The 12834-nt window shown below is 38.1% G+C and overlaps 2 protein-coding genes across 4 annotated transcripts in view; both read right to left on the bottom strand.

The window, feature by feature from the left end:
* The window catches only part of LOC145481019 (peroxiredoxin-4-like), a 254197-nt gene that overhangs the window by 111132 nt on the left and 130231 nt on the right, over window positions 1–12834 (bottom strand). The gene's annotated exons all lie outside the window — the stretch shown is intronic.
* Window positions 134–12797, bottom strand: LOC145481015 (G-protein coupled receptor 157-like). 3 transcript variants are annotated; one of them, XM_081459382.1, is made up of 3 exons: window positions 10161–12797; window positions 8196–8372; window positions 134–6330 (listed from the first exon to the last, which is right to left on the bottom strand). In XM_081459382.1, the coding sequence occupies exons 1-3, from the start codon at window positions 10827–10829 to the stop codon at window positions 6118–6120; spliced, it is 1059 nt and encodes a 352-aa protein (XP_081315508.1). In that variant the 5' UTR covers window positions 10830–12797; the 3' UTR covers window positions 134–6117. The 3 variants fall into 3 exon arrangements, with proteins under 3 accessions (XP_081315508.1, XP_081315509.1, XP_081315510.1); XM_081459383.1 differs by having other exon boundaries at window positions 8196–8369; XM_081459384.1 differs by lacking the exon at window positions 134–6330 and adding an exon at window positions 6896–7007.

Raw genomic sequence — 12834 nt, 5'->3', positions numbered from 1 at the left:
TTGAACAAACTTTACAATTAATTTTTTGGTGTAAGTTTTTTTTTTCCTTTTAATTTCAAGTCAGTCTGTTTTGAAAGTTCATGACTTTAATTTTGGATTATCTCATATCTATGTTGATAATATGTTTCGGCCGTTGTTGTTTTAAAAATGATGCAAATATTCGAAAATATTTAATTGGCCTCGCGAACGTTCGTCCTGTCACGAAGCCCGGAGCAACGGCTTATGTAAAAGAAAAGTTTTTTTCTGATCACGAAACTCTATTAATGGGATTATAAAAAAATTACCTTGTAGCGAGGAAAAGCAGCGTTATCAACATATATGGGAGAAATATTTCAAGTTCCCTTCATTAAACAAATTCATCGTATATAGCCATGTCCCACAAAATATCGTATATATGATAATCAGGTATAGCAAAGAGGACTCTCTCGTTATTCACATACAGACTATTTTATTTTGCACATTTTACGCTAAGAAAGCGTTTTAAGTATAATATAATGTTTCTCCAGCTAAGAAACAATGATTTGTGACCGATAAATTATCTTAAGTGCAACACTTACGTGAAGAGGTCAGTAAAATTACATCTTATACTAATGATGCGTGGGCTTAAGCTGTATCAGGCTAACACGCTGAGCAAAGAAACCCATCATTTACAGGAAAAAGCTTCTTTTTTTTCTCACTTGCCACCGTAAATTCAACTTGAGTTCTGGTGTCAGGAGGCGGAAAGACAAGGCTTATATCACCTTATAAGAGCTGTTTAAATCGTTACCAAATTACGGCCGAGTGATAGTATAGCTAACCACATTTTCCACGGTTTGTCTTTATTGTAGAATGCCAAGGCTTGCAATGCATGGGTCTGAATGATACTGCCTGATAACCGCTTGCTTGTCCGTTTGTAGTAGCGTAGCCGGCACAGATAGATGAGTTAGAGGCCTTTTAGTTCCAAATACTCCTAAAGCTGCCGCTTTATATCTCTCCTCGTATGATTTGGCCTGTTCACCCTCGCGTTCATAAGTGATTAAAATTTCAGGCGTCAAAAAAGACATGTTTTTTCTCCTACATGTAACATTTCGTGGGTGCGTTGTATTGTTCACGCCTTCATTCATCTGACTCTCTCTTAAAGCATTCGGTATCTCTCCTTCACTCTTTGAACAAAGCATTCTTCAGCATTTTCGATGCAAGATGTGAACGAAAAATCAGTGCCGTCTCGACAAATATTCACCTGCGTTAGAGCTAAGCCTCAAGCGAAATGGCCGACGAAACAGACCTACACACACAGCCCGTTGATGAGAAGTATCCTAACAACCCTGCAACTGCCGATGAATGGAAGTGAGGAGAGTTTCTATTTATAAGCATCAACATGGACAATACACATTACAATTCATAACAAAAAGCGTCTGTTCGCTTGCGAAAACTCACGATCATTTGACGATCTCACCCGAGTTTGTGACGTAGGTCTTCCGAGTGACGTCGACATCGACGCACGAATGCCAATCGGTGTTGAGAGCGATCCTATGGCGTTTCGTTGAATTTATACCGTCACATCCTTCTTTCATGCAAATACCTTACGGTTTTAATGACATGTCTCGGCTATTGTTCCTTATTTTTACTTGGGCGTAATCTAAAAATTTCCGAGCGGATTGTACACAACAACGTCAAATTGTAAATACAGCTTGAATCGGCTTAAAAGAAACGGTTATATCATATGCATGCGAGAAACGTGTATTTGTTAACATTTGCCTGTAGTCCTGTCAAAATATTGTGTTTGTAGCATGTTGAGGTCTGTCGAAGTTGGCACTCGAGCCAATCACGTCAACTGTCCAGTTGAAAACAAATATAATCTTTGTCGATCTAGAGATGACATAATTTTCCCAACATTCAAATGCATGTAATCATACCAAAAGGAAGCAAAACCCAAACTTGATTTCAAACTTCGTCAGAAACTAATGCACTTATCTTTCATGAAGTTCTTGCGTTCAGAGGACTCCCCGTGGCCTGAAATGCTGTCAACATATCTATTTGTGTTTTCGTTTATTTCAACAATAATCTTATATTTTTCAACCGAAAAGAATTCTGAGTTACATTCTAACTGAAGAAGCAAAACGAAGACATTGGTTTTGTGTTTCTTTTAAAGCCAAAGAGAGATAAGAAATCAGAACAATATGCAGGTCAGGTAAAAGGTTTTTAATGGATAGGATTAATTCCGAGACCAATATCTGAAACGATAACTCAACGCACTGGTCAATATGGTATTTGTCACAGGACGAGGAATAACATACAACATCGTTGTAGGCGTTTAAATTTGAAAACAAAAAGGGCGATGACATGTGAATTATTATGCATTTGTCACGGTTTCACATACTGAACTTATTGCCTGGAAATGAGCGTATCTACTGTTAAGTGTCAAAGAAATGTATGCGGTTAGTTTTGTGCTAGCAAACCATGATCACTCAGTTTAAAAATATTTTTATGTGAGGTTTTGTAAACCACCTGTCTTCGTTGCGGTAATAAATTGGGAGTTTATCATCAGATAAGTTCTGAATTTTAAAGCCATTTTCTTGAGAGTAAAACCTAGCGGTTTGCAACGGTAATATTTCAATCTCAGTATTTGAGATTCAACTCTCGGTCTCTTTTCTCCGAGGCACCGCAGCAATTCTTAGTGTAGTCTAAACAGGGTCAATTGTGGTCGTTTTACGCCATATGCAAATTTAGAGCTGTCATGTTGTTTTTCCGAATCCTTTTTCCTCATGATCGTTCTCTTTCGTAATTAAATTCATCCTGAGTCGTTTATGATACGTCGGTCTTGAGAAAGGAATAGAAAGATAAAGAGTTAATGACGAAATCCGGAGCTCGTGGAAGATCGCGTCATCTGTAGATTTTGCATTCGCGTCAGATAGTAAATACAGTTTCACGCTGAGTTCACCGAGTCGAGGAAAGGAAACGATACGATTGTTTGCCACGAGAAGTAGAAATATAACACCTAATGCTTTCGTGATCTTATACCGTCACCTCTTAAGCTGAAACGGATGCAAAATTACATTACATCTCACAGACAATGAAATGCATTCGAAATGAAGAGATATCTTATCGTGTGCTTTGTTCACCTCACAATCTATTTCCAGCTCCTATACTCCATTTTTATCAAAGTAGCTCATCTATTTTTAGAGGAACCTAATTCTAGCAGGCCAGATATTTCTCGAAACACAAATAAAACCTCTTCGGGGGCGTCAAGCAGCAGAATAGGCTGACTTCAAGGAAACTCGACTGAAAACAGTTTTGTTCGAATCAGATTCGAATTAGCAAAATAGTACCCATCGATCGTTAGAACAGTGGACTAACGAATAAGACAGGGATTGGATCTTCGATGTTATAAAGCAGTTGAAGCAAATGAAATTAAAAACCGAGGAGAAAATAATATTTCAAGTGAAATGCGCCGAGTCTAAATATTTGCAGTTCGCAGATCTCGAATTCGGACTTGTATACATCATCACAAAATAACTGGAATCCTCATTTCTTTGATAGTATTCAAATGAGGCACGAAAAGATTTTGAGACAACTTTTGCTCATCTCGACACTGCGAAAGCATCTTTAACAGCGTTCACTGGTCAGTTTGTGGCGGGAATGTCATAGTTTATTATATGTTTCCCTGGGCTTTACTAGAAATAGTAACTAGTCATGTAGTTATTTGTCGTATGTAATCTGGAATACTAGAAAACGCTAGGAAACAAAGCCAGGCCTTCTTTTAACCTCTCCCCTGCAACCTACAACCTTTAAAATAAGCTAAGCTCCCACTCTACTAAAAAATTTCTTTTTCAAACTGATTCTCTGACAGGTCGAGCCGTGAGGTCGTTTGCTCTCATTAACCGATAGGGCGAGATCGAAGCGTTCCTATTTTTGGTCCCCTATTTCCGGCGGAAGTGGTAAGAAAATTTAACCCATTGACGCCTGTGGAGGCCGTAACCAGCCGAGATCGACGAACGTTGGCCTTTGTTCCACTTCTGACGTCATCACCTTAGACCAAAATTGGCATCACCTATACTCAAGTTCTGCAGCAGGAATAGTTCTTTCCAGTCATACCCAGATCAGAGTGATTAGGCCAACTGAACATGAAATATGCCCAAAACTGCTTAGAAATTAGAGTGATAAACTCGGAGCAAACTTTCCCACTACTACTCTTGGTTACTACCTGCTAAGAATTTCCCGTCTCGATGATGCTTTCTCGGGAATTCTTCAACTGGAAGCAAGCTCAGTAGAAGGTCAACAACTGCAGCAAAAAGATAAGAAAAAAGAAAAAGGAAAGGCGAGAGAAAAAATAAATGCGGGTTTATTTCCAAGAAAGGATCGCTTAAATATTAAATGTCTGTGTGCCTTCTCATCCCTCCCCTCCGACATCATCAACAATCTAATCCTTAACGTGCCAAAAAATGGTATTTTGGTCCCGTTTTTCCCTATTTTAGACCTGATATGTGTCTGCATGCACTCATATGTTGCTCGCATGTACTCGTATGTTACTCGTATGTACTCGCATGTTACTCGTATGTACTCGCATGCTACTCGTATGTACTCGCATGTTACTCATATGTACTCGCATGCTACTCGTATGTAGGTGTGGTGTTTTAGTCACGATCAAGTCTCAAAGAGTATTTATTGCTTCGGCTATTGTTTAGCTAAACAAAGAAGTGCATGCATGATAAATGTTGAGGTCATACGGAAATCTTGCTTATTAAATGTTTTTTTTTCTTGTGCGGTTTTTGTGGTTACTGGCGAAAGCCGGTCACCACTTTGTCATCGGGTGTGCAATTACGACAGTGCGTGACTTTCGGAAGTTTTCGGGGCGAACTCTTTGATACCGAACTACCTCGAGATTTACTCGAGTTCTTTTAATCGATTTTCTCCTTTAAAACGCGAATTGCTGTAATGAAAACAACTACTTGTTACAGTTTTATTTTTAATTAATTAATTAATTAATTAACAATTACACTACTTACAAAAAAGTGCAGTACACTACTTACACTACTTACAACCCAATATTACATTTTTTGTTTTGTTTTGTTTTGTTACAGTTTATGATTGTCAGAAATTTCAAGTAAAAAATTCAATGTTAACTAGCCGACACATGGTGCTACAAATGTCCACGGTGACAGAGACTAAATGAAACCCAATTTAGATGTGTTTGAACGAAAGACAACGCAAACATTATTGTGTTGGTGTCCTATGTACATGCTGGGTGTACTGTGCAGCACAGGGGAAATGCTCTGCTCGAAGCAAATTTAACTGACCCAAAGATTACTTCAGGAACTGTGGTCTTGCTTTCATAATTTGCTGATGAAGAGGAGAAAACCCTGGGAAGCTGACGCCAGCTTTTTCATGCTGGATATAATTTACTGGTCACTAAGACTTCACTTGAGACTGGTGAAATCTGTTCTAAAGGCTTTATTTCAGATCTGGGAGGTTTTGTTATTTTTCAGGGGGATATCGATGGTGCCTACTGTTCTTCCATTGCAGATTTAAGTTTCCTCAATCAAGCGTCCCCCCTCCCCTCCCCTCCCAGAATAGCTGCCCCTGGGCTATTTAACTATTTCTCTTCATAGAATTTTCTGAGTGAAGACTAACAATTTGAGTGTAATAAAATAGGTCCTTTGTAGCTAAACCATAATGTGACCTACTTTTCATAAGATTATGGGCTATAACATCCCAGAAATGGAAAAAGCATGTCGAAAATATCAAAATGGCCAAGTTTGAGGCCCCTGGCATTAAAGAATGAGATTTTATGATGGTTTGAATTTTTACAAAATAAAGAACATTTGTATGGAAAAACTTGTTGGAGAGCATAGACCTTGCTCTCAGGCAACATTTTCCATAGATATCCTCTGAATTTCCCGAAACTTGACACTGTCATAAAAATTTACTCTCTAATGCCAGGGGCCTCAAACTTGGCCATTCTGGTATTTTTGATAGGTTCTTTCCATTTCTGGCATTCTTTAAGTTAATTAGCCTATAATATATTTCTTAAGGAAAAATTTGGTCACGTGACCCCAGCTGCAAAGGGCCTGCTGATAGGATCAGCTTTATCAAAGCTAAGGTCATTGTGTGTTGAAGAGAGTAGAACGTTTCAAGGATTCACACTCTTCCTAGAAGGTTAGTATTTTCATTGATCACTGTTTGCTGATGTGAGCGTGTTTCTTCAGACGATGATGGTGGTGTAGAGCTTGGTTGTTTCTTGCATTGCTGGAGGAAGCCACAGGTAGCCCTTTGTAGATGAGTTCGGAATTTTTCAGTGAAAAGACAAAACAGCAAGAAGTTGGCAAAGCCTTGGCTACTGTCACCCATTCCCTATTAAAAGCAAATTGAAAAACTAAACGTGTCAGGCCATACTACAACAAATTATTCATTATAAAATTTATTATTATCACTATTATTATTATTATTATTATTATTATTATTATTATTATATATATGATATGACAATGATGATAATAAATTATTATTATTATTATTATTTTGATATTATTATTACTATTATAATTACCGAAAACTTAAGGAACAACAGAATTTCTGAATTTTTTACCAAATACATGTAAGATTCAAGTTTGTATGGAAAAGTGCTCAATAAAGTTTGCTTTTTCTTTAAAAAATTAAAAAAAAAATATATATATATTATTATTATTATTATTATTATTATAAGTCCTTAAAGTCTCGCCGCTTTTAACTTATGGTGCCGAGTTCAATCCGTGAGCCTAGGGCAGTCATAAGTCTGCTGGATTACTTGATGGATGGAGACCTCCTAAGTATGTGAGCAGTTCCAAGGAGGATGGTCTTCTGTAGCTCTGTTATTCTAATATTGCCTGGGATCTTGCCGATGTAGTATTCTGTTCCCTTCTTGACAAGCCCAAAAGCTCCAATGATCACTGGGAGAGCTGTTGTTTTCATTTCCCACGTTTTCTCAATTTCAATCTCAAGATCTTTGTACTTTGTGAGTTTTTCCATTGTTTTCAAGGAGGTGTTCCTTTCTGTGGGGATGGACATATCAATAAGCAGACAGGTTCTTTCCTTCTTGTCTTTCATCACTATGCATGTCTGGTCTGTTTGCTTTTACCTCTTTGTCGGTTTGGATTGGCATGTCCCAAAGTATAGTCGCTGTTTGGTTTTCTGTCACAGTAGCTGGTTCATGGTCATAGTGTTTATCTTGTACTTTGATGTTATAGTGTTTGCATATTATTATTATTATTATTATTATTATTATTATTATTATTATTATTTACCATGAGTATGATTTAACCAGACCACAGGCAGCCCACACTCAAGCTCTGAGTGACGATCATCTTGCATAATAGAGGTACATGGCAAAATTGTAACGCTTTGTATTGAAATATTTATGATCAAATTTAGGAGGTTTAAGGTGGCTCAAAACAGTTTCCAACACTTAGATTTGGATGGGTCGTTATAACCACTCTTTATCACTTGATGCTACAATCATGGTATCAAAAAACTGCCCAAGCATTAGTGAACACGTTGTCATCATTTCATGACACAACAGGTTACCATAGCAACAGTATGACTTCCTAAAAACACCCTTAATTACAGCTTTAGGGGCTTATAATTCAAAAATGGCACGGTGAAATTTTTTTATATTATCAACTTTTGATAGATATGATAAGACACAACTTTTGACAAAGTTTAAACAAATTCTGTACATGGGGTTCAGAGCTACCTTAAATTTTTGAAAATTTTAGGTGGTTCTGAACCCCATGTACAGAATTTGATAACGACCCATCCAAATCCAAATCCTTAGAACATTATCTGTTGTTAAATGTTGGCAAAAGACATTCCTTATTATTGTTATTGTAATTTTTAACTTTTTTTAACTTTTTAAACACACCATAAATTGGACTTAATATTATACATAAATCGTTACCATAATTATCATCATTACCATCACCATCATCAATCATCATTACATCATCATCATCACCATCTTCATCTTCTTCATCATCATTATCATCATCATCATCATTATCATTATCATCATCATCATCATCATTATCATCATCGTCCTTGTCATCGTTGTTATCATTGCCATTGTCATTGGCATGTCATTGTGAAGTCATAATCATTGTAACAAACTTGATACATTGCATTGAAGAATGACTACTCTGATTAATTAAATTTGCTGACTGAACTTATGGATCTCAACAAACCTGGAGATACAAAAGGGCTTTCTCCCATGCTGCGTTAGAGTCATCAAGTCCTCCTGCAATGTAAATGATGAAGCGAAGAGTTCCCCATATGCGAACCAGAACAAATATGACAGGAACCAGCATCAGTCTTTTCTCTGCTTTCAGGGCATATTCCTTTGATTGTGCAGATGTAAACTGCTTTTGTTGACAATAAACCTGAAAACCAAGGAAGAGAAGCAAGATTTTAAACCTTCAATATCAGGCATTGACAGTTTATTCACTAAAAGTGGCAGACTTATACAAAAAAAGATGTTTAAACAACTTGGCTGTAAAACTAGAAAGTAAAATCTTGTACTCTGGTATCATGTCTATTATTTATTACTGACACAAACTTCACATGTCATTTCCTTTATAAGAATTAATTACTTCTCATACTCAAATATTTAAGCATAGCCATAATGGTGGCTTACAGGTCTGTTCTTATTGGTAATTAGCATGTAGATGTTTTTGATATTATTTCTCTATTTAATCTCTGTTAAGTTCAGATTCAACTAGCAAGAAATTAGAGTTGTGTGGAAAATTATGTGATGAAAGTATTTCAAGTGTCAATAAAAATTATTATTAACACTTGAACTTATTTCATCACATAATTTTCAAAACAACTCTCATTTCTTAAAATACTCTGCTGTCCATCATGTTTTCAACTGAAAATGTGATGACACACTGTTTCTCATATCTTATATAAATCCAGGATGGACATACATACATCCTTTATAGGGTGTGTTTAAAACATGAAATGGTGAAATAACAAAATTTAATCCCTACAATATATTGAGAGCTAATCACTGTTGACTCAGTGCTATTTAGGCTAACTGTAGTGTCATTTCGTCACTTTGCCATTTTATGTTTTAAACATGCCCATCCTTTATAGCTGGTTTTCACATGACGTCACTAAAATTTGAACTACAAAACTATTGATCTTCCTGAGATTTTAGTTAAATGATGTATAAGAGCAGCTGAAAACTAATATTCATACAAATTTTCGCTCCAAATGGGTTCTTGGTTTTGTGATAAAGTACATTTGAATTTCTAAGCTTTTGCGTGACGCGGCATTTACATCATGGCCTAGAGAGTTCTCATGATGGTTAAAAAAGTTACTTATTTTGGGGAACTTGGCTATCTGAACAGTTCATGTCTTAGAAAACGTATTATTTTAATGTTTTAGAGTTCCTCGAGGGATAAATTCACGCTTTTGTAGCAAAACTCAGTGAGATGTTTCTGTTGGTTTCCGGCCGCCATGTTGGTGCCCATACGGATGGGCACCAGCATGGCGTCTCCATACAAATCTCTATAAAATTGGGTAAAAAATTTCTCCACATATCTCGCATAAGAAAAATTGCTGTGACCAGAATTTTGGCGAATTTTCCAAAGAGGCTCTTCAAAGACAATTAATAAAATCATACACTAGAAAAACAAACCAGCTTTTCGGCAATTAACAACACTAATATAACACTACGTTATTAACTTTGTCAGGAATGACAGAGATATAGAACTACAACATAAGGGGTAAACAGGGGAGGGTCCCGAGGTCCCTTTAATTCAATAACACAGCCCTACTGTAGATAGCTAAGACACAAATACAAGAGGTAATATAAAAGAACTAGTAGCGGGGGGGGGGGGGGGGAGAGTAATGAAGCTATGTAGTGTGCAGCTGAGCACATGAATAAGCACCAAGTGTTGCTCATGTCAGAGGAACTAGTCCCAACTACCCCTCCTCCTCTCAAGTTAAATATGAATACATGGATTATTAAAACTAACAAATGAAATAAAATGGCAGTATTCCCTCCCTTGTTTTCACTTCCCCCGTGACATCACCAGCCCTCTCCGTTGGAGCCTTGGGACAACATCTGCCCCCTACACCCACCCCTGCTGTGTCCCTCTACCCCTCCCTGCATAACTGTGTGAAGTCAGCCTGCCACAGCTTACCTCTTTCCGAATATGGTACTTTAACATCAGATAAAAAGTTGAACTAACAAAAAAAGCAGTGACTTCCCAAGCTTTTCCTGAAATCAACATCCACAGATACTTATCGCTTTTTGACAATCTTGAGTCAATCCAGCACCAACCCGCGCTGTACACGTCGTTGTCATTGCCCAACTTTTCCAATCCTAGAGCAGTACCTGTGATAATCAGTGGAACTCCCCAGCCGATAATATGGTAAAATTTAAGCATTGTCCCAGCTTTGTTAGCCTGCTTTTTCACCACAACAGTGTACATAAATATCGCGAGGAATGTTGTCCAAAAAAACGACCAAAGTGAAGCGCAAGTTGTAACAAAACTTTGCGATTTACACACGGTGGAGTCATCTCTTCGTCGCCACACGCCAAATAAATTTCCCCCAGCGATAAAGAAGTCACCCATCGAGATGTAAACCAGTATTCTTCTTGAAGTCGATCTAAAATCCTTCCATGCAATAAATGTACCGATGATGAAAGAAGTCCCTAACAATGAAAGACTCGCAGATATGGTTGTAAGAACTCTGTTGATGACCGCGTTCGCTTCATCTTCGAATCCTTGAGTTGGTGTACTGGAAAAATTGAGAAAGCCGTCGATTCTAACAGCATACTGAAAGTATCCAATGTTGACGAGATTCATAAATGCGACGGGACAGTTTCGGGGAAAAAAGTTAAGTGTTGCTCAATTCCGCGTATCAGCTCGTATCAGTTTCTGAGCGTTTTCTTATCCGTTCTCCGAGCCTGCGATTTAGCTCGCGGTTGCTCTGTCACGCTAGCGTAACGTGACAGAGCTGCGAACAGAGGCGGGCACTAGCTAGCCTGCGAACGCAGACGTCGCTTTGTCTCCGCCGAAAAATAACGTCTGCGAACCCGAGCCAGGAAACGATTTCTGTGACGTAATGACTTTTGTTTCGCTTTGGCCTATATGATTTCATGATACAATGAAACTCGAGTGCTCCTCGCAGCGAATACCTTGCGCAGTAGTTCTGGGGTTACTTGAGCTAAACTGTGATTGGCTTAAAATTCCTACGTCACAGAAATCATTTCCTGGCTCGGGTTCGCAGACGTTATTTTTCCGCGGAGACAAGCGACAGCCGGAAATACGTCTGCGTCCGCAGGCTAGGCACTTATTAGACCTAGCTAGGCTGACCTTATATGAATCCTAAAGCAATCCACTCAATTAATGTCATCACACGAATTTAAATGAATAAAATTTTACAAGAGATTAACAATAAATAATCACGAATTTTTATCGTCTGTACTACTGTACTGTAAAAACCATGTAGCTTCTCTCAAAAATCATTGTAATTAACGCGAGTTAGTCTGAATATTAATATATTTCAGTCTACGTAGATCTTGTGCAAAACCAGGCAGGTTAGTCACGAGATCCAAATGCAGCGTTTTGTTTGAATAAAGGAAGTCTCGTGCAAAACCAGACGAGCATGCCAAGAGATTTACTAACCATTATTAGCCCCTTTTATTAGTACAACCTGGGGCAGGTACTCCCAGAAAAGTTGGGCGGAGGTGTGCGGTCGGCTTCCCAAAACCCTTACCCTATTTATGACCAAAATCTGTGATTTTCGCCACCCTATTTATGACCTGACCAAAAATTCGATACCCTATTTATGACCATTGTGGGGCTTTTTGAAGGACTTTGCAGTTGATGGTGTTATCGAGTTAAGCCTGCAATCAAGCAGGCCCACCTTTGAGTTCCATGCACGAGCGACAAAGAGCAAGTCGGCGAGCGAAGCGATCTGGCGGGAGGAGTCTGGGGCAGAAGCGCCAAGAACGTGAGCCTCCTACTACACAGGGGTAGGGTTTTGAGAGCATTCTTGCCCTAAACAGGGACAGGATTTCAAACCCTCAGCAGCAACCCTAGGCCTTGCTCTCCCTTTACCTGGCTGGATTAAGAAGCATCCTGAGTTTCACTTGCTTGAGGAACCTTGTTGCTATAGCGCCAGGGTATTTATAACGCTACACTTGGATGTTCCCGTTTTAAACCGGTGGCCTACTTTGACAAAACCAATTCTACATAGATGTTCCTTTCTCTTTCACGGCACACTGAAAGATAACAAGACAGGGGTGGATCTTGGGGGAGGGTGCAGGAGGTGCACCCCCCCCCCCCACCGAAATGACATGCGGCTTTCTGATAAAACTGGTATTCTGAAAATAAAAAGAAACCATGTGGTTTACTGGCGTTGAAGTAAAACATGGTGCATCCCCTCCTAAGAAAAATGCTGGATCCACCCCTTCAAAAAAATAACATTCTTATCTTATTTTAGAATGTGAACTATGTTAAATATACATTTTAGAACAGGCAACTTATAAAAATGATTTGAAATAGTGATTTCTATAGTATTAAAAGAAGTGTTGAAAATTTCTCTATGTGGTTATAGAAATAATTGAGTTGCCATGTGTTGTTATGAAAATACAAGTTTTTTACCCTAAGTTTAACATTTTTTGGAGGTCCCAGTCTGTCCTTGAAGCCTACCATAACATTTACCTTCATTCTAGGCTAAGTCATTATGACAGATCAAAGACAATTTTTTTTTTCAAATTTCACCATTATTATTCATTATTCTAAAATGTATTGACCAAAGTCGCTCTCCTCTGGCAAATTGCTATGATTGTTTAACATAAACAAT

The sequence above is a fragment of the Orbicella franksi genome, chromosome 3 (assembly GCF_964199315.1).
Source record: "Orbicella franksi chromosome 3, jaOrbFran1.1, whole genome shotgun sequence".
Classification (NCBI taxonomy): domain Eukaryota; kingdom Metazoa; phylum Cnidaria; class Anthozoa; order Scleractinia; family Merulinidae; genus Orbicella; species Orbicella franksi.
Note: the sequence above shows the minus strand (reverse complement) of the source record. Positions and strands in the feature narration are given on the sequence as shown.

Bases quoted from the DNA above. Each gene is read 5' to 3' on its own strand.
- LOC145481015 (XM_081459382.1), bottom strand. From the start codon at position 10,829: ATGAATCTCGTCAACATTGGATACTTTCAGTATGCTGTTAGAATCGAC. The intron at 8,373-10,160 runs GTAAGCTGTGGC...TGTCAACAAAAG, and splicing joins AGTACCATATTCGGAAAGAG to CAGTTTACATCTGCACAATC. The intron at 6,331-8,195 runs GTTTGTTGAGAT...TGCTTTTAATAG, and splicing joins AAGCCCTTTTGTATCTCCAG to GGAATGGGTGACAGTAGCCA.